Source organism: Phallusia mammillata, chromosome 7 (assembly GCF_965637545.1).
Source record: "Phallusia mammillata chromosome 7, kaPhaMamm4.hap1.1, whole genome shotgun sequence".
NCBI lineage: Eukaryota > Metazoa > Chordata > Ascidiacea > Phlebobranchia > Ascidiidae > Phallusia > Phallusia mammillata.
The window spans coordinates 1,697,366-1,718,351 of record NC_137258.1 but is presented as its reverse complement, the minus strand read 5'-3'; the positions used below and the strand labels follow the sequence as shown (position 1 = coordinate 1,718,351).

General features: G+C 38.9%; 3 protein-coding genes across 6 annotated transcripts; 1 reads left to right on the top strand and 2 right to left on the bottom strand.

Moving 5' to 3' along the window:
• Positions 1-13: 13 nt before the first annotated feature.
• Positions 14-3,225, bottom strand: LOC145237121 (solute carrier family 22 member 15-like). Of its 3 annotated transcripts, none has more exons than XM_080099877.1 (12): positions 3,043-3,225; positions 2,827-2,925; positions 2,625-2,754; positions 2,396-2,560; positions 2,065-2,200; positions 1,898-1,998; positions 1,540-1,651; positions 1,342-1,482; positions 1,200-1,276; positions 938-1,122; positions 673-849; positions 14-610 (listed from the first exon to the last, which is right to left on the bottom strand). In XM_080099877.1, exons 1-12 carry the CDS (start codon positions 3,148-3,150, stop codon positions 572-574), a joined length of 1,470 nt encoding a protein of 489 aa, XP_079956003.1. In that variant the 5' UTR covers positions 3,151-3,225; the 3' UTR covers positions 14-571. The 3 variants fall into 3 exon arrangements, with proteins under 3 accessions (XP_079956003.1, XP_079956004.1, XP_079956002.1); XM_080099878.1 differs by having other exon boundaries at positions 2,827-2,960; positions 3,043-3,099; XM_080099876.1 differs by having other exon boundaries at positions 14-849.
• Positions 3,226-3,479: 254 nt separating this feature from the next.
• Positions 3,480-6,027, top strand: LOC145237119 (conserved oligomeric Golgi complex subunit 8-like). Of its 2 annotated transcripts, none has more exons than XM_080099874.1 (2): positions 3,480-3,587; positions 3,973-6,027. In XM_080099874.1, the coding sequence occupies exon 2, from the start codon at positions 4,004-4,006 to the stop codon at positions 5,795-5,797; it is 1,794 nt and encodes a 597-aa protein (XP_079956000.1). In that variant the 5' UTR covers positions 3,480-3,587; positions 3,973-4,003; the 3' UTR covers positions 5,798-6,027. The 2 variants fall into 2 exon arrangements, with proteins under 2 accessions (XP_079956000.1, XP_079956001.1); XM_080099875.1 differs by lacking the exon at positions 3,480-3,587 and adding an exon at positions 3,703-3,754.
• On the bottom strand, positions 6,017-20,680 carry LOC145237681 (uncharacterized). Its single transcript, XM_080100631.1, has 23 exons — positions 20,572-20,680; positions 20,425-20,492; positions 19,840-19,987; positions 19,160-19,357; positions 18,542-18,706; positions 18,253-18,447; positions 17,433-17,495; positions 16,877-17,011; positions 16,352-16,519; positions 14,335-16,093; positions 13,761-13,948; positions 13,080-13,190; positions 12,276-12,386; positions 11,732-11,872; positions 11,317-11,442; positions 10,682-10,876; positions 10,142-10,273; positions 9,641-9,841; positions 8,868-9,002; positions 8,124-8,305; positions 7,567-7,702; positions 6,768-6,890; positions 6,017-6,195 (listed from the first exon to the last, which is right to left on the bottom strand). Exons 1-23 carry the CDS (start codon positions 20,678-20,680, stop codon positions 6,017-6,019), a joined length of 4,968 nt encoding a protein of 1,655 aa, XP_079956757.1.
• Between the last annotated feature and the right edge of the window lie 306 nt (positions 20,681-20,986).

The following is a 20,986-nucleotide window of genomic DNA, read 5'->3' as shown; positions in this document are numbered from 1 at the left end:
AAAAAAGCTCAAAATCATTACACATATATCTTTACTGTAGAACATACTTTCAAAACAGCAAATGATATCATGCCGAGAAACGTATTCGAATGTACATACGGAACATCAGTAACAGTTTTCAACACTGCATACAGTTTTGTGTATTGTATCGTGCAACAAAAAGAAAAAAATACTGGTGCATAAAAATACAGTATCAAAAAATCTTCTCAAAATGTGTCATTTTTGTGTACCAAAAGCATTAAAGGCAGTTTGCTCCATAAAAACGTTAAAGTGTTTTGTTTCTTGCTATCTCACATAGAATCAAGTCCTACAGTGGTTTTATGAATGAGGTAGAAGTTATACTTGTACACTACATGTACAAATTACCAATGCAATTAAAAGCAAAAATTGCGTTTTTGAAGACATGTACCGATGAAATGTGCTAACTTTTTTGAAGGTAGATATTTTGTTAAAAATGTAAACACATAACTTAAAAGGTAAGATTATAGTGCATATCCCGTGCAACAAACAAAATACACAGTATCCAGATTCCAGAGGGAGGCAAGTGGCAACACATTTGGTCTCAACATCATCAAGCCCTCACTGAAACTCCAAAGTTCTGTTCTTCAGCCTACAAGAGAGAACACATTCACATTTTATGTTTAAAATCCACATTATGTTTGAAACAAAAACCTGAACGAGAGTTTCATTTTCAGCTTGTTCCAGAGTTTGGTAGGATGCATTAACAACCTCCTCAACAGTTTGTGGCATTGGTTTTCCTAATGTTTCTGGCAGCAGCAATGTCAATATGGCAGCAAGAAATGTTGAGGCCCCAAACAAAATGTATGGCAAAATTGGTAAATCAACCAGCTGTAAATTGAACCAAGAAACAACCGGATTAAACTCTACTATGCAAATGCTAACATTGATCACAATTTGTACATCACAAAAAACATACCAATAGAGGAATAAATGATGCAACAATGGCGCCTATTCGAGCAACAGTAGAAGATGTTCCAAGTGCAACAGTGCGCAGTGGTGTAGGAAATATCTCAGTGGTGTAGACATAGATCACGGCAAAGATACCAGAGGAACACAATTTACTAGTCAGCCCCAATGCCAGGATAGCTGTACCATACTTTGCTGCAATTAACAATAGAAATTAATCCGTACAAAAAACTGGTAGTTGAAACTTATGACAAACATATATAATCACATACCTGGAACAAATATTGTGGTCACACTTACAGCAAAACAGATTAAAAACAACACTAAGACGGTTCCTCTTCTGCCCAGCCTTGAACAAAAATTGAAATGATAAACCAAGATTGTAAAAAAAGCACATAGTAAAGTTAAACGAACCATTTGAAATCCATTAAAAACATACAAGACAAGATAGCTGGAATTTCAACCGCCCCCAAAAGTGCAACACCGATGTACAAATCTGAAGTCAAATCTGATGCACTCATTGTCAGTCCGTAGTACACCAATGAAGAAGTAAACCTGGGCAAATTGTATGTTTTGGTTTACTGGTATAAAAAGGGTGTACCAAAAGTTTACCAAACAACTGCCATAGAAAAGAGCCACACAGCTAGTTTCTTGTATCGAAACATGTCAAGGAAAGTGTGTGTTTTCTTCTGACTTTCTTCACTGACATGATCCAGGGCAAGATCTGAAATAATATAATATGCCTTTTCCAATAACTGTAAGCAGTTGATAATTTGTTTGTGCAAAATAACAATGTGCTACTTGCTTTTGGTAATGCACTTCACAGCCTTCAGATCAGAAAAATGTGTGATTGTAAAACATGCATTTTTAGAATTACAGTACAAAATGTAAAATTGCTTTGCAACCATCATCTATATTTGCAACTTGCAGACAAGCAAAGAAAAATTGGATGTATAAGAAAAAAACCTACTGGTTGCATCTTTTCCATTCCATCTAGCAATTTTTTGAAATACTTTTTCAGCCTTTTCACTTTTACCAACTGCATAAAGCCATTTTGGAGATTCAGGAATGCTGCAAAAATGTAAACAAACCTAATCAATAAATATTTAGAGGCACAGAAAATAACAGTTCACATACAAGAAAACTATTGGAGACAGGATAACCACTCCTAGTCCACTGGTGACCAAGCAAATTATCCTCCATTTCTGTATTGCATATGAAAGCCCAGCAAGAAACACAATTCCAAGCGAAAATGAGCATTGATAAATTAGACCTGCAAGGAGATAATGTTACCAAGGCTTTACATACCTTCCATGAAAAAAACTAAAATGTTGCTAAGATGAATATGAGTATGAATTGGAATACCAGCTGATTCAGTATGACACCTTTAATAGGCCTGGTATACTATGAATGTTGCACATTGTAAACAAGCAAAATATACTTAATTTGAAAGTCTTAAATCACCAACCAACTTTGGTCCAAACACTTTTTCCAGTGATTTCGCTCAAAGTAACAAACAAGGCAACACCTGCCCCTCCAAGGAACAAACCAACAAAGAAGCGACTGACAGCAAATGTTTTCCAATTTGTAGTAAATCCAGAACAAAAGCATGATATCACCATCAGAATGGAAGCTAAAATTGACATGTTAAAGCACTAGCAATAATTTAAGGTACGGTTTTTGATATAAAAGCGTACTTAACAAAAAGACAGGTTTTCGACCAATTAAATCTGATGCTTGGCCAAACACCACAGCTCCAACCAGAAATCCTCCCATGCAGAGGCCCTGAATAAGGTCAGTCACCCACTTTTCACCATAGAGATCGAACTGTCGATAAAACAAGTAAAAATTTGGTTCTTTGTGTAAAAGGAAATACAATGTTCAAATTTCAAATCTTACATCAGTTACTATGGTTGTAAGGTTTTTTTGATTCTCCATTGTGATGTTTGGTGTTGCTCCCACTATAACCATTAAAACCAACTGCTGGCCATAAATGAACTGCAAAAAAATACATAATAATTGCATGTTTTGCGCTGTGAATGGCAAATTTTACTAGGAAAGTTTTGGTTTTAAATTAAATGTTTCTATCACAAATAACTAAAACAGCAAACTTACATTTGCAAGACAAATTAATGCTGTGGCCCCAATTTGATACCGACCAAATCCACCAACTACTTCTAAAGCTTTTTCTGCATCCATTTTGGTCACACTGAAAGTAATCATTTGCTGGGTATTACGATTGAATAACAAACAAAATTATAAGAATTTGTAAATCATCTGAAGCAAACAAAACCATGCATTATATTAAAAAACAAGAAAATACAGCCTATGTAATTTCAAAGGACCACTGCGCACAAGCTGCATTATGCATAAGTTTGCATTAAAAAATCTTTTGTTGTTGTTGAAAAATTTTCGCTTGACTGATTTCAGCAGATAATTAACATTGTTACCATTTATACTTAGCTTGGCCGTTTTGGAATATTGCAACCAAAAATAAAAATTCATTAGCAATTGTAAGCTGCTTATGTGATACCATAGATATTATGGTGATACCAACCATAATGCCAGAAATTAATTAAGTCCACAAATTGATGAGTCAACGGAAAACGTCATAGTTCGCTACAGCGAATTTGTTCGTTGCATGTTTATTTTTTTGCAAGGTGAAGTTTTATTTAAATAAACTAAACGGTTTATTTTTACAAACTAAACTTTATTTGTAATTGCATGGGAACCTAGAATTATTTATTTGTTTGTTTGCTTTATGGTCAAAACTTTTTAGTTTTGAGCAATACAATCCTAAATCCAAGTTCAGTATAATAAACCAAAGGTAGCAAATGTTATTGTCTAAAGACTAAAGGCCTAACAAGCTAGGCTATACGATTAAATGTTGTAAAAATAAATAAAAAACACTTGCAAAAAATGTTTTGTGTATATTATGCTTTAATATTGCATCACATTCACAAGATTCCTAATTCATTTTTTTTCATTTTCTTACCTTGCAATTTTACAAATGTTTCAGGCAAAATAAATCATCTGTTTTTCAAGGCATTTGAAATACACATCGGTCATATCAATAATGGAAGAAACAGCTAGCATTGACATAGATGACGAAAGTGTTCTTTCCTCAATTTTCAAGGACAAGTTTTCAGAAGAGCAACGATCTAATCCAGATTTTTCACAATATCTCTCCAAACTATGCTCTCAGGGAATTCAACAACTGAACCAAGAGCCACAGCGCCTCCAACATGAGAAAGCAAATGTTCTCGAACAAACCTTAGATTTGGCATTTCACAATTATAAAACGTTTATCAGAACTGCTGAATGTTCCAGAGATATCTTTCAGGATTTCGGAATTGTTGAAGAGAAACTACAAAGCATGATTGAAAAACTTCCCACATTGTCTGAGCATGGAAAGAAGTTTGCAAAAGAGGCATCTGACATTGGAATGATAAGGCATGTTAATTCTCTAACCCTTACCCGCCACACAGAATTGCTTGAAATCCTAGAGATCCCGCAACTTATGGACACCTGTGTTCGAAATCAATATTATGAAGATGCCCTTGAGTTGCTGTTTTATGTTAAGAGACTAAATAAGAAGAGTTTTATTTCAGAAATTCCAGTAGTTGCTGGTATTGTAAAAGATATTCAACAGTCTGCTCAGCTGATGCTTGATCAACTTTTGGGGCAGCTTCGTACAACAATTCAACTTCCAGCTTGCTTAAGGGTTGTTGGATTTCTACGCCGTCTTGAATGTTTTACTGAGACAGAATTGCGACTTAAGTTTTTACAGGCACGGAACTCCTGGTTGGAAGGTATATTACTCTCCATTTCGGTTGGTGAAACTGAGAATGATTGCTATGATTGTATCACACGCACAATTGAAGTTTGTCGTGTGCATTTGTTTGACATTGTCACCCAATACAGGGCTATTTTCTCTGATGACACTGCAGTTGTGTTTGATCGTAGTGGTCTTAGTGATGACAGCCCCTCAGAAGCTTCAGTTTTTCACTGTTGGTTGATATATCGCATAGACTGCTTTCTATCTATTCTGAAGAGTTGCTTGGAAATTGGTGTTGGAAACAGGTTGGATTCAATTTTGGGCCAGTGCATGTACTTTGGCCAATCATTCAGCCGAGTGGGTGCAGATTTCCGGTGTCTTTTGGTCCCTATATTTCAACACTATGCTCTGGAAACATGTGTAAAAATGGTTGAGCAAGCAACTCAGGAGTTTGAAACAGACATGCTCTCATACTCTTTGATTGTAACTTCTATTTCATCAAGTCAATCATCCATGTCTGACTCCATGACCCTGAGTACATCAGGTCTTCCAGCAACTCCCCAGCCTCCAATAAGCTTATTAGACTTTCTTCCACTTGCTGTCTATTTGAATGGAATCTTAGCAGCATTTAATCACTTGCGAACGTGCTGTTCATTGTCAATGGCAATCGACTTGCCAGTAATAATTTCAAAGTCTCTCGAAAGAGTTACAAATGCCATTTTAGCTTATCAACAGGCTGAGGAACCAGCGTTTAGCGAAACAGAGCGAAAGGCCTTTGCAAGATTTTGTACTGCATTTGTGGATGACACAATTCCTCACATCAACACTTGCATAAGGACCCTGTTGCCACATCGGGTCATTTCTGACATGTATGGCTCACTTTCAACTTCTATTCGCAATCTTAAAGACCAAGCGGGACCAATAAAAGTTCAAGACATTCATGACAAGCTAAATTCAGTCTTGCCTGCTAAGCAAGTGGACTTTTCAATAGGTGACAAAATATCTACTGATGAAAATGCTGGGTCAGAAAAGCCTATGGATCGTTTGCAAGCTTTGGTAAAGAGCGAAGAAATTGATGGAAATGAAGGCTAAACTTTAAGCTGTGTTCAATACATGTAATACTTGAATGCAAGGTAATAGACAGACCATTTGTTAGACTTGTGCAATCCTATCTTCTGTTGTCAAACTAACAGCTCTGTATTCAAAAACGTTTATGTATAGCCCATAAAATCGAGTTATGTGTTGTGTAATATTATTATTATCTTATTACATGGAGTCGCTGGCGCCCAAACGAAATCGCAATACAATACGCTAAAAGCCCGGTCTGTCGTTGACGTAATCTTGATCAGCCGACACACAAATGGAAGGGTTGCGAGGTGAGGGTATGTAACCATGGCGACAGTTGCACCTGAATGAACCCTGTGTGTTGACGCAACGACCCCCGATGCACAATTGAAACCTGGCGTTGTGTTCCAGGCATTCGTTGATATCTGAAACAACAGGATATTAATGAGATTCGCCGTACATCACTTTGTCAGTGTATATAAGCTATTGCTGCCAGGAATAATATCAAGTTTGTAGAGCTCTTCTGGGTAAATTACACTGAATGCGCGCAGTACCGTGCACGATAAACAAGGGGAAAAAGAATTAAACGCAAGCACGTCACAACGCAACGAAAACACTGCGCGATAACGAATGATTGGGCCTCTAATACGCATTCAGTTTTATTTAGCCTGATGAAGGCGACCTGTATAGGACGTCAAAACGTCGGAATACAAATACATTTGCAAGAAGAGCTCTGTAAATTTGGCAGTGTCTGTTTAAAAGTGAAAAATTACTTCTTGATTTAATTACTTCACATAGTCAATATGTCAAAAAATGTACACCCACACCTACAAAGCTTTGAAAAACAATTCTGAAAAATGGTAGAAACGTTTAAGTAATATTGTTTCACAACGTCATGAGCCCGTGAAAGATTTTCAAGATTCCGATCAGTTTTGCCACAGCGCAACAGTCCTGGATGTAAAAAGGGCTACATGGACACCAGCCTGTATTTACTCACCGTCACATTTCATTGTGTGTGCATTGAGACGATATCCTCTGTTGCATTTGCAAGTAAAACCGGTGTTTAAGCGAATACAAGCTCCGTTTATACAGCCACCTTCTATCCCGCATGCCTGGTCACCTAAAGATACATTGGAATTACTTTTTACACCGCTTAAAACAATGGTTTGTAACCTAAGTTCGCGGGCATCAAAGGGTTTATGGGATGTTATCCAGGGTCCGTGAAGGCAAACATAAAAAAATTAGAAGAAATAGAAAAGTATAGAAGAAATACTGAAATTCAAATTAGGTTTATCTGAAGTAAGTTCAGAAAAACCACTTAGTCGTTCACCCTTTGGTTTTAAAGATATATATATTTCGCTAATACAGCATCGTAATATATAGATCTTTAAAACCAAAGGGTGAACGACTAAGTGTTTTTTCTGAACTTACATCCATTGCTACAAGGCTCATTAGTCTTCATCCACCAAGCACCGCCTGGGTGATTCCAGCTTTAAGTTTCAATTATGAGTATTGTAGGTTTATCTGACTAACAAAATTGTGTTAGATTTTCCTAAAATGTGGCACTTAATATTTATGCACAAACTTACAGCCTCGTCGGCTAAAATAGCTTCCTTAAACGGATTCGGTTAATCCGGATTTTTGACTAATCAGGAAATTTATTTGGTCCAAACGGGTCCAGATCAACCGAGCTCTACTGTAGTTAACTTCGGTAATTCAAGTGGTTGGAAATCACTGGTTTGGAAGTTTTTGTTGCGAGTTAAATTTATCAAATAAATGACCCACGACTGTCGTACTTGCATATGAATCTACTTGTGCACGATTAGGATTTTGCGATTGCGGGCGACATAAGAAATTGAAATCATTCGATTGACGAGTCGGACATTTGGAACAGGAATATCCCCACGAATCACCATCTGCACAGCAACAATCCTGCACAAAGTGATTAGTTTGAGGCGTTACAAAAATAAAATCTGTTTGTGCCAGTACTGCACCGCAAAAAATCTGAAATTTAGACCTAGCCCTATATTTAAAGGAGTATCAAAGTCCATTGAAAAGTTTGCTTGTTAACATAGTTAAAGTATAAATGATGATTTTGATTAGGGCCTACATCGTAAGAGCTAGTTTTGGCTTGCAAAAATGTAAGTTAGGGTTAGGCAATGCGATAACAGCAAGACGAAGTTTCAAAACACTTCTGCGATTTTTGAGCAAAAATATAAACATGTTAAAATCTTATCCCAATTTGCCTAGTCCACCAAATTCCAATGCAAAATTGTACTTTCATTTTAACGTTTTTTTCGAACAGAACCGAAAAGTAAATTGTTTAGGCTATGTTAGTAATGAGGAATTGTACCTGGTACGTAGAATTTCTGTTGTAGCTGTTATCACAAATCGAGTTCGCAGACAACTCTGTATAGCAGGGCTGCAGATTTAGTGTCGCAACTCTCTGTCTGTGTGTTGTTGTTGGTGGTGGTGTTGTGGTTGTTATTGTAGGTAGTGCGACTGTAGGAGTTCTTGTAGACAAAGCAACCGAACCTAAAGACACGTAACCAGTTCTGTAAACTTGAACGAGACAATATTAGTTACGATGCAAGTCCAAGTATTTCGGGTTGTGATTTGAAATAAGTTTAATTTGTTGCAGTAACATTTTATTTCTAAATTTTTGGTGGAGTCATTACACCACTATGGTCTGCATTTATGACTTAAAACAAGTCGTGTATTTTAACCCAAAATCTTGCAACCATAGTTCAATGAATTCCCACACAAGCCGGTCGGGGCTTAAAAACTATTTCGATATTCCATCCAACAAAAACAAACTACAGTAAACCTCGGTTAATCCGGACCCGTTTGGACCTAAAAATGTCTCCGGATTAACCGGGGTTGATTAGTTTAAGCCTTACCACGTTACAAATCGTTTGTACCTTAAGTTTTGTCAAAATTAGACGAAGATTCGGATTAACCGAGGTTTACTTTACTTATTGTACTTTACACTTTTAAGCAGCAGAAAGTTATACTTTTAGTTGGTTTGTTTGTTTGGAAACCGTTTTAAACTTGAAAAAACGCAAAATTATGCACAGCTTCGGTCTAGTCAACTCACCTGCTTTGAAGCAAGCGATTCCCAATGACACAAACCGTGGCAGTGACCCAGGAGGGCATTTGCAGTGAAAAGATCCGACAGTATTAATGCAAGTTCCATCCACACACTTGTATGGGAGGGTACATTCATTAAAATCTAAAACATATTTAAATTTGAAAAGTTACTTTTTATCAACACCATTAGCAACAGCACACAATTCGCAAAGCGGAATTGTCATTTGTAGCTTAAAATGGGGAATACAGGTTAAGTCATTAAACAGGCGACCGTTGAAAAGGCTAAGAACGGGTTAATAGCATTTTTATTTAAATTAAAAACACAACTGCGAGAGAGCTTTATAAAATACATTATACAGACGTTTCAACAATCGCTGTTGTCATCATTAGTATACCAATACAGGCAGTGGTGAGATTCAATTTTTTTGTCAGCCGGTTCTATCACAAAAGTCACATTTTTCAGCCGGTTCTGTTACAAAAATTGACAGTAACCAGTAATGCTAACCGGTTCACTGATCTCATAAAATTTCGTGAGACGGTTGTGTAGAATCCGTGCGAACCGACTGAATCCCACCACTGACTACAGGTCGTTGAAACATCTGCATGATTTATTCTGCAAGTTCTGGCAGTCATGTTTTTTTTATAAAATTACTTTTCAAGTCCGTGTAAAGTGCTCCTATTTATATTTTAGGCTTTCAAACTTTCTGCCTGAGGTCAAAACTGTCCGTGCAGTATTACAACAATATTTATTTTATTTATTCGTTTTTATGAGTTTCCTACCTTGACAAGCGTGAATTCGCCGATTGTAGTAGAATCCACGGTAGCACTGGCATTCAAACGCTCCGTACGAGTTATGACATCTGCCATTGGGACAGGCAACAGAGTTTCCAAACACCGCGCATTCGTCAACATCCTGAACATTGAAAGAATCTAAAGCAGGGATAAGTCCGTGTCCATGCGGACAGAGGAGGCGAAAAGAAGCTGTCGAATATAACAAACCATTAAATAGTATTTGATAAATTTGCACATAGTGATGAGTCGAGACAGTACCCGTGTTATCAGTTCCAACTACCATATTTATTGATTCTCAACCAGTAGTCTATACGGATCGGTAAAAAAAACACCCGTTACTCTTTGATGCCGTTTTTTCAACTACTCATGTTATTTGAGGTAGTATATTTATACCATATGGTTTATGATTCGTTTTAGGTCATATACGGCGTCTCAATTCCCGCCAAACAAACATTTCGCATAGATACTTCGCTGTGTTTTGGTACAAACCTGTTCTGATGAATGGACAACTATTGCAGTCGCCCCATGCTCGGCCGAATGTGCAGCAACATTCTCTCTCCGTGACGTTGGAACTTAATTCCACACTACATGTTCTGTCGTCAGCATAACACGACCGACGAACTGCAACAAACATGGGTTTTAACTACACATAAATATCAACACATCTTTAGAACATTTTCCCTATTTTGTTGATGGCATATTTTAAGTACAAATTTCCCGCATAAACTGGATTTGTGGCCACAGCGTGCGCATCTAATGTTGCTCACAGTGTACTCAGGGAGGTTGTGTGTATGCCCGGATACATGAAAATATATGCTGCTCATAAAATGTTGTGTGCACAGCGAGTACACCATATGTTGCACACAGTGGTCCTCAGTGTACTCAGGGAGCTGGTGTGAACATTCAGACACGTGGAAATCTGTGCTGCGTATAAACAAAGCCCCCTGCCAACAAATTAGACTAAACTATAGTAAAACGACATTTCAGGCAATATTAGGTCAACTACTGGACAAACGTAAGTAGGCTAACCTTCCGCTATTCTTTCCTCTTCCTGCCGCTCATGCGGTTCTTCCTCGCCCTCATCCGATGTGGCGGTGACGACGCATCGTTGACTGACGTAATCGTAATACTGGCCGCTGATTGGACAATCGCATCGATAAGTTCCCGGTACGTTGTGACATTCGCTTGCCTCTCCGCACCGCACTGTTTCACATTCGTCCAAATCTGCAGCAATGTATAATGGTTGTTGCAGGGAAAATATGTTCGTAAGCAATAGAACCAAGAAATGTAAATGGTGTAAAAAGCGCGCGTTCCGAAAAAATACTTTGTTTTTCGTCTTGTATTGTATTTCGTGTTTTTATTGTGGTGCCTTGAGAACGGATTTCGTAAAATTTTAGTAAAAATTCACAAAACAAATAACTTTTTGATCGCATTTGTGTTGATGCTTAATTTTAGTTATCTGTGTAAGGCATAAGGGTGTTTGTAACCTTCAATGTGTGGACTGTAATTATTGTGTAAAATCATAAAATTATTCACATAACGACTAGAATTGGCCAATTAGGCAAGGCCTCGTGAAACACTGTCTGTTTTACATTGAAAGTCGGTTGACAGGTGATTGACACGTAAGTGACAGGTGATTGACACGTAATTGACAGGTGGATTACCATTGCAAGCGCTTCCATCCTCGGCGACAACGTATCCGAGCGAACAAGTGCAGAAATATGAACCTCGGGAGTTTGTGCAACTTCCGCCGTCACAGCGACTCGTATTTCCCGCGCACTCGTCGACGTCTAAACACTAAGTTCTGGTGAGCTTATGGCGGAAAATATAAAGCTCAGAAACCGAGTCAAAATTTTTACAACTTGTTTTGTCCACAAATGTCTTTTTATTCAATGTGTCAGATTTTTCAAGGTTGTGCCTTGTGGGGAATGCTTGGAAGACCGGTTTGAGTCGGTATAACGCCTTCAATAGTCTGGCGTACTATGATTTATAAATGAGAAAATGTCGTCGCATGGTCTTCATGGACACTTCAGAGCTGACCCCACTACGTGTGTATGTTCACCATAGTTAATCTCTCACCTTCACATATCGTCCCGTCAGCGTTCGGGGCGTAACCTTGATCGCATTGAAGGTCAATGAGACATCGAAACGACCCCATCGTATTGACGCAGGGTGATGAACGATCACAGGCGAATTTGTTCACTTCACATTCGTCCACGTCTGGGTAAAAACGTCAATTTTATTGGTTCAATTTTTAAATCGGATTTAACTGAAAGTGAATGTATCCACGGTATGAAAGGTGTGTTATATTTTGAAGAAGGCGAGGTAAAGTCTGTGACATCAAATTTAAAACAATTTCTTTTAAACCGGGACTGAAGCAGAATTATGTAAGAGGTGATTTCTTTCTTTCCAAAAATACCAATTTACAGTTTGTAAATGGTGAATACATTACATTAACCTGGTTATTTAAACAAGATATAAGTTCCAAGAAGAATCCCGCAATGAACAACTTTCCCAATAAAAATCCACCAGTGGGACGTTCGACCAACTTTAGTGACAGATCTCTAGTGTCTCAAGTCCTCTGTATCAGCGCGTATGTCATATTGAGAAATAAATGTCCCACCTGCATCACAGTTCACTCCTGTGTATCCCGGTTCACACAAGCAACTGATGTCACCGGCATATTCCTGGCATTTCCCATGCACACAAGATAGGGATTCGCAAATATCTGAAACTGAAAACATAATAAGGTGCAGACAGCGCACAGCACTGTTTCGAACTATATAAGATATTATTTGTCCTAAATCTCCAGTTTGTTGGGAGTATGAAAAGTCCTGTTTGCTGCCAACTACTTATAAACGGCAGGGAACTGGTTTCAGATTGGCCCTACAAATGCTTAATGCTTTTATATTGAGCACATACTGCGTCACTACGTTGTCGAACTTGTGTTTTGATTTAGAAATATTTTGAAAAAAAGCTCATTTTAACTTTTTCCTAATACACAGATTTTAAGTTTGTTCGTCATACGCAGCAGGCAGCGTTGCAGTCGCTCACCACTGAACCTGTGCACTTTAGTTGGTTATGCGCATGGGACTTTGAAAGGTTTAGGTCGTAGGTTCGAATCCCGCCGCAGGGTAAATTTTTGTAAATTGTTTGCTTAACACAGAACAGTTGTATGAGACATTGGTGCAATGACACATATGCGAAATAGATACACCAGGCTTTTAAAGTCGTCATACAGAATCAAGTCGGTTTCCCTAGCATTCCGCATAGGGTAAGCCTTATAATTAAAAAGAAAAATCTAGCCTGCGGTGGGATTCGAACCCACAGCCAGAGCATAAATGTCTCAAGGCTGATCCCAGTTATGAATAACTTATATGTTAGGCCACAGTGAGTGCCTAAAGAATATCAAAAAAGTGAGTGTTACCTGTTTGACAAGTTGCGCCAGTAAATCCGGGCAAACAGTTACAGTGGTAAGATTGTTCAGTGTTTTCACACAAACCCCGGTTTTCGCACGGTTGGGAGGCGCACCAATCCACTGCAACAATATAGTAAAACATTGTTAAAATATTGTTACATTGCTTCTGGCACTTAATTACAAATAATTGGTTTAATTAGCTTGACTGTGTTATTTTTGCGCAATGCAAGGTTGAAAAAAAAGTTTTAATAAAAAATTAAGTGCTATGAGAGCTTATGTATACACGTTGTGAAAAAAACTTTAGTGTGTAATTGGTGTGCAATGCGCATAGTTAAAAAAAACGTTTTGTTTAAAAGTTAAGTACTAGAGTGCTGTATGGGGTATCTAGGTGCATATTTGTCATTAAAATATGAATACAACATCCCTATATTGAAGCAATTTCATATTAAAACATCATCCAAACTATTTGCTCTAATTTGTGTCTTGGTAAGTATACTTTAAAACAATACACCCAAAAAGTATAAATTAAAACTCCCAGAGAGTATGTAGTGATTATTGGAAGCTTCTAATGCAAATATGTTGACATTTTTAACAAAAGCAATTGTGGAAACGTTATTATTTCATTTCGAGCTGCTTCCTAGTCCGATTGTGGTGTTCCAACTAGTAATTATGATGTCATAACCACTTTACCTTCTTCACAAAGTTCACCCCGAAACCCAGTCAAGCAGTCGCACAAGAATTCCCCGTCGGGGGTTAGGGTACAAACCCCATCGTTGATACAGGGTGAGGGGATACAAGCCCCCATCTCCACGCCATAATCGTAATTCTCAATCGAATCGTTCTCGATGTATTCGTTCATCTCACTGTCGTCGTTTGAGCTGGAAACAAAACGTATGTGTTGGCTGCCAGAAAAATAAATTGAGGCAAATATATAATGCATGCTTGAAACGGTTTGATACGGTGTAATTTTATTCAATATACATTTTACCCCAAATATACTATCATTCATTTAATCCCTTGGTTATTTCATATTAGGCAACAATCGATTTTCAATTGAGGATGAAAAATCTTAGGAACACTATACACAGATTTATTTAAATAAAACATGACTGACACAGAATTTGGGTATAGAATACATCATGCAGACGTTTCAACAATCGCTGTTTTAAAAACCTGCACTAATGATGACAACACACATATATTCTTTACACACATAAGTTCCCAGGTAGTAATGTTTTTAATTAAAACTATCTTGTTGACGTACTTATCCGAACTCGATTGCGGCGTCACAAAATCGGAAATGACCTTCGTCCCATGAGAGGTAGGTTCGGTCACCGCTTCATGAATGACGTCACTCTGTTGGCGACCAGCCAGCGCACCAAAGTTGTCTGGTGACATTCCCTGTTGTGGTAGCCCGATATCACCCACCCTGGCATACTCGGGTTCGGGCACATGGGCATAGAGAGCGTCCCAATAATCCAGCGCATCGCCGTCGTCGCCGTCTTGGTCGTCGTCGAACTTTTCTATAAACGAAGCGTCTAAGTCCAAATCGGAGAGTCCAGCTAATACTTGTCCATCCTGCGCCGTGGTGTCTTGAGTCGTTGAGATTAAATTGGTTTCTGTTGTGCGTGGGTATGTTGTAGTTAATACGCTTGTGGTCGCTTCACTTATTTTCGTTGTTTCGGCAACAGTTCGTCCATTTGTAGTAGGGTCCTCCATACTTTGCATTGTTCCACTCGGTTTCGGCGTTGCACTTATGGCTGTCGGTTTAACTGGGCTGGTTCCCTTAATTTTTTCATTTCCTCCGATTGCAGCAGTTGTATGGGATGTCGCAGGCATCTCTGTGTTTGCATGTTTTGCCACTGGCTTTGAAGTTGAACTAACACTTGTCCGTTTGCCTGCACTAGATTCCAGATCGTTTAGTTGTTGGATGTATTTTGCAGCAGCAAGTTCTGAGGTAAAGGTGCGTGCGGTTTCTGGTCTTGTTGCAACTACATTATCAATGTGGCTTGTAAAAGGTGGATCAGTCGTTTCTTCATAAGTTGGATTACCATTCTGATGATAAGTTTGATAACTAGACGAGTCAAGGACTGGGACTGTCGGCTTCATGCTGTTAGCAGTGCTTTCACTCTGGTCGGGAATCGAATCCACCACCTTTGGTTCTTTGTTGCTTGTCTTCGCGAGTAGCACTTGTTCCTCGTTTGAGATAGAGACCACTGTGTTATGAATGTTTTCTCCAGCATGAGAAGATTTAGTTGAACTAGTAGGCTGATTTACTCCAACTGCAGAAGCTAGGGAGCCACTAGGTAACGCTGTTGGCCTAACTTCAGCAGTTATACGATTCGAATTTTGAGGTTTGCCGCCCGATTTGAGAGTGACATCATGTGAAGTCAGCGCTATATCGAGTTCTTGTAGGGGTTCGTCAGTCGTTTTAAAGATAGTCACCGCAGCAACCGAGGCCGATTCAAACGGTTTCGTTGTCACAGGTTGTCTCTCCACTGGTTTTAATACAATCGGAACATTTGTTTCGCCGTTTTGTGGTTTAAAAGGTGCAGTTTGGGTTGGAATTTGGGTAGGATACGACACAGTATCATGTTTGGGTCTTTGAATTGCCAAGTCTTGGTCATTTATTGCTTTGGGAGTGTCAGAAACAGCCGATTCCATTGTTGGTGTAGTAGTGTTTGATAAAGATGTATCCTGCGTGACGTTGCTTACTAATGAACGCATATTGCTCGTAACAGTTTCAATTGGATTTAGCACAGTAAGCAATTCTTCTCTCGTGCTCTCAACATAGGTCGATTCCACAATCTTGATCGTGGAAACAGGACCATATGGTGTTGTGTAGGCTGTTGTAGTTTCTTCATCTTGATGAGCTGAGGAGGCGATGGTCGAGTTTTCTGTTCTACTCTGACTGACATTCACATTTCTCGTGGCGAAGTTTGATTCGACAGGAGGCGTTGTGACGTCAGCGGATGGTACTTTGAAGTAGCCACTGCCGAACGGGCAAAGTCGTTTGTGCGCCCCTAGTGGATAGAAACAAGAATAGTTTTAATTGTAGTTGAGTTAGGAATCAATTTTTGCGCCCTTACGTTTGAATAAACAACAACTACCGATATAACATTCACAAAACGAGATTTTTGTCTGGCAGCTACGCAATCGTGAATACGTATATTAGCAAAATTCAAGCATACATATAAAAATAGGCAAAGTTCGAACCTTAAAGCAATCATAGGTGACGAAATTGTTACACCAAACCGACCGAATCAGAATTTTTCACTTACTTGTTCCAACAACAGGACAAGCATCGCATCCGGGCCCCCAAGCTGCCCCAACTGAACAACAGCAGGCCGCTTTACTTCCGTGGATGGTTGGCTGACTGTCACATCGTCCACCGCTACTCACAGCAACGTAACAAGCCGCAAAATCGGGCACCAGGGTGACTTTGGCGGCTACAAAGATAATACAAGCAACATTAGCTGGTACAGTTAGTCCAATACACTTGCAGTTTCTTATCGTATTATCACCCTGTTTAGTGCTATAAGAACGATTGGTTTGGGACAGTGTCACATTGTGCTACTGCCCAGATAAAGACATCGAAACGTCGGATAAGTTCTTTGATTGCTGGTTCAGCCAATGGAAAAGTTTATTAAATATGCTTGGTAACAACACTACATTCATACGTTCACTACATCAACGCTCTTAACTTGGGTTCACAATAGTCACAGGGGGTACATGGATACAAAAAAGGTGGATAGGGTTTAAAAAATACGGGGTAGTTTTTTAAGTTTTGTGTGCGTTTCGCTTACTTTTACGTATACATTTAGTATTGGTTTCTCCTTGTCTATATCCACTGTTGCACAAACACCAGAATGATCCCAGTGAGTTATGACAGGTACCGTGTCTGCATAAACTCGATGGAAACCTCAAACACTCGTTGATATCTGAAATAAACAGATCTGGTAAAATCTTTAGTTAAATCTGGAACTATATAACGGCGTTAAATGTGGACCCAAGTGATTTGAATATGTAATTTGTGATTGCAAGGCCTTTATTTACTTTGATTACGAACACTTAGGAGTCAAAAATCTCAATCGAAACAGAAATGCGCTCAGCAATCTTAAACACCACCACGTTTTTTTCTGTGTGTGAAGAAAAGCTAATGTATCACATGATTATTCAACATTTTTTGTGTGTTTTAAAGGTGTGCCAATTTATGTCGCAGGTTAGTTATTGTGGTCCACATGCGATGAAAAACAATGACCGACAGATAACACAAATCATTTAAATGTTACTTCTCATAGTTTAAATTCTATGTTTTTTTTAGTTTTCAACGGAAATTAACAAGTAAAAATAACGTGATACCTTCGCATAATCCATCTACAGTCTCATAACCTCGCGGGCATTCGATTCTCGGCAAACGGGAACCTGAAAAAAAAAATCGAAAACAAAATCATTTCTACCGATGCGTCACAAGTGGAACACGAACTTCTCGCGACAGTTGATTCTAGAATTGTTGTTTACCATTGTGACGTCAAAAATTCTACAACTTCCCTCACGTCATTGACAGGTCACAATTAGGTCACCACGGCTCCATTGAAAGCTTACACGTGTGGTTTACCAAGTAGAGTAATGTAATTTTGAGAAAACAAGCAATGTAGCATTGTTGCCAGTGAAGAGTGCCACAAATTATTTGCAGTAACGGACCCCTTTTTAAAGTATAGACTAAGGTTGTGGGCCCAACCCAAAGAATCTAAAGCGGGGTGTGCAGCCTTTGTCATTGTGGGGCCAAATAAAATTACCATGATTAGATCGCAGGCCGCACCTTTATAACGCTAGGTGATTTTACTTTGTTGCATACCAAATACGCCTATTTGAGTTAACAAGTAAAATTAGCATTTATTTCTGGCCGCACTATTGCCAGGCCGCAGTAAAATACCACCGGGCGCATTGATCTGCACAAAATTGTATAATAATTGGACTTGTTTTCCAGTACATTGGAAATCCAGCGTCTCCGCAGGCCGCACAACCTTTAATCAACGGGCCGCATTTGACTCGCGGGCCACAGGTTGCACACACCTGATCTAAAGCTGTTACTGAAGAAGTTTGTTGTGCATAAATAGGAGGGCAAAACAAGATTAAAATATTCGCTTATAGATAGATGGTTGAGATATATTTTAGGTACCTGTGATCAATGTACATGAAGTACAAGCAGGTCCCCAAGCCTCACCAAGACCACCACAACATTCTGATGCTGTCATCACAGAAGAAAACGACAACTGACATTTGATGCCAACAAACTCCTTGTAGCATTTTCCCACCACCCGTGGATGGTTCGCGACATAAGTTGATGCCAGAGGGATTTTGTTGGAAGATGAAGCTGTAAACGATAAGCCATAGAAATGATAAACGATTCTTGTACTTGTAACGGTTAGGTTGAAGTTTCGCTTTACAAGTCCACACAGAACTCCTACCTGGGTAAATACTGATCGGTCTAACGCGGTAGGAAGGTTTCACTGGAAGGGTTGAGGGTTGGATGTAGGTGGTGCGGGTTGTGCAATAATTCCCAGAGTAATGTTGATCGCAGATACAACGCATAGATGTACATGTCCCGTGTTCACACAATATGCGGCAGACCCCTGCAATATACAACAGGTTTTCGGTGAGCTGTAGCTAAAGCTGTGTGTAGCATAAAAAATGCAACGCAAGCTATAAAACTAACAAAAATGAAAATGATACTTATAGTACTAGTAATAATAGTTAAACGCTAAACACAGGTCAATTCATTTTTGTAGGATATACAAAACAAAAATTTCACGTGCTGGATGTAGCAGTACTTTCACGAGGTATATTTATTGAATTAGAAACTTACAAAATTAACGTATTATTTATAGTTGAAACTGTTCGTTCACGTGGGAATTTAATTCGTACTTAAATGCCGTGTTTCTCATTGAACACAAGCAGAAAAACATGCGGTGCAAATAGAAACAAGTGATTAGTTCCCACAAAAAGCATTTAACACCAAGATTATGATTCACTGGAGCAGGAAGTTCAGGTCTGTGTCATTAGGGAGAAATACAACACGAACTCACGTAAGGAGAAAGAGCTGGAGGTTCGGACTCTTGTAGGGACAGAAGAGTAGGAGGGTCTTGTCTTCCGATACTGGCATCTCGACCCTGTGTACGACGCCGAACAGACGCATTCCCCACTTATACAAACTCCACCATTGTAGCAAGTGACACCAGCGCATAAATCCTGGCGACCGATGAATCTTCTTCGCGATGTAACTCCTACAAGCAACGTTCCAAGTTATGAGTTACTGTTGACGTTATATAGCTATAAAGAGCAATTGCTTTAACGCAAATCTTTCCAATTAGGGTTTAAGGAATCATTGGCGCAGCGATTTGTGATTGCCAAGGGTTGAACACAGTGGTTTCCAAGGGGAACGTTAAAGAAACAAATTTAATCAGTATTCAGTACAGGATAGTATCTGGCTTAACAATATCAACTTGTACAAATGAATCCCTTAATCAAATTCCAGTACAGTCTAGTAGATACACAGTGCAGTGTGTCATAACAAAGCTGGATTCATTTTTTGATTAAACATTTATAGTGTAATTATTTTACTGATTTCTGTGGAGGTTCGTTGGGTCGAGGACACGTGTGAGTTAACAACCGTTGCCTCAACATTGTTAAATTTGGAAAAGGGGGCATGAGATGTTCGTTTTTGATTTGGTAAACTTAAAAAAATAACTAAACTCCATAAACTTACTGGTCGGGGGCACAGAAATGCGACGTGTGTAGTGAGTTTGTATGATGGTCGGTGGAATGGAGGGTTGTCGTTTTCTCCGCACAACCATCATCAAATGAGATTTGTGTCTTTGAATCCTAAGCGAGCACCGGTTGCCGCTGAATCCAACCTGACATTTGCACTTACCGGGTTTTATACAAATCCCACGGTTGTGGCACTTTGGCAGGCAAACAGCTGAAGAAAATAAATAGGCAAAGTTGAATGTCAACACTAAAATATACATCTGTGAACGTCGAATATACACTTGGGTGCGGTATCCGTGCTTACAAGACCATAGCGTTTTTGCCTCAAATTTAACAACTGCAGGCTTTGTGATACTGGTAATGAAAAAAAGTAGCATGGAGTTTATATGACGTATTTTTTATTTCGTGAAATCGTATAGCGAAAGCTTCCACGGGGTCGAGATTAAGAGTAGGCCTAAATGGTCCAAAACCACCTCGATACCTCTTCTCTAGCATATTAATGTTTCGACATTCTATTTAACTTGCCTTTTTAAGGTAAACAACACCCAAGATACATTATTTATTGCGTAACAAGCCTACTTACGAACTGTACAATATCCGCTGCTTGTCCTTTTCCACCCATTGCAGCATGATGAGCCACAAATGTTGGGTCTAAAAACAAGTCAGTTTGGACCACAGATATTAGAGCAATAAAAAAAATACTTACCCAGTTAAGCGAGACCTTTCATACGTTTTTGTCCTTCTTTCATTTGAGTAAACCACATTTCTTCGAGATACAACTGATCTATACGGTTTAGTTCTTGTGGAATAACTAAAGCGATATCTTGGTCGACTGGCATATCGCCTGCTTTGAGCTAAACTCTCGGCCAAAAGAAGTAAGCTTACAACATACAGGACATGTTTCATGCACATTGCGGCAGAAGTCATGCTAAACAATATATAATACCACCGGTTTTAGCTGCAAAATCAGCTCAACAACAACCGCCTGCCTATGAATATCCAACGCTACTAGCAACTCTCTGGTAAAACACAAATATTATGCCCTAAGTAAGAAATGATTTGTAACAAAACACCCTTGCCTACATCTTCTAGTTGCGGAACGGCCCCTTTCAAGCAAGAAGTTTCTTAAGCAGCTACCCGATATA

Excerpts from the sequence above, each read along its gene's own strand:
- LOC145237121 (XM_080099876.1), bottom strand. The coding sequence starts at position 3,150 with ATGATTACTTTCAGTGTGACCAAAATGGATGCAGAAAAAGCTTTAGAA. Across the intron at positions 1,483-1,539 it reads TTTTCTATGGCAGTTGTTTG|GTTTACTTCTTCATTGGTGT; the intron begins GTAAACTTTTGG and ends CAATTTGCCCAG. Across the intron at positions 1,123-1,199 it reads GACCACAATATTTGTTCCAG|CAAAGTATGGTACAGCTATC; the intron begins GTATGTGATTAT and ends TGTTAATTGCAG.
- LOC145237119 (XM_080099874.1), top strand. The coding sequence starts at position 4,004 with ATGGAAGAAACAGCTAGCATTGACATAGATGACGAAAGTGTTCTTTCC.
- LOC145237681 (XM_080100631.1), bottom strand. The coding sequence starts at position 20,680 with ATGCCAGTCGACCAAGATATCGCTTTAGTTATTCCACAAGAACTAAAC. Across the intron at positions 16,094-16,351 it reads TTGTCCTGTTGTTGGAACAA|GGGCGCACAAACGACTTTGC; the intron begins GTAAGTGAAAAA and ends TCTATCCACTAG. Across the intron at positions 11,873-12,275 it reads AGGAGTGAACTGTGATGCAG|ACGTGGACGAATGTGAAGTG; the intron begins GTGGGACATTTA and ends GTTTTTACCCAG.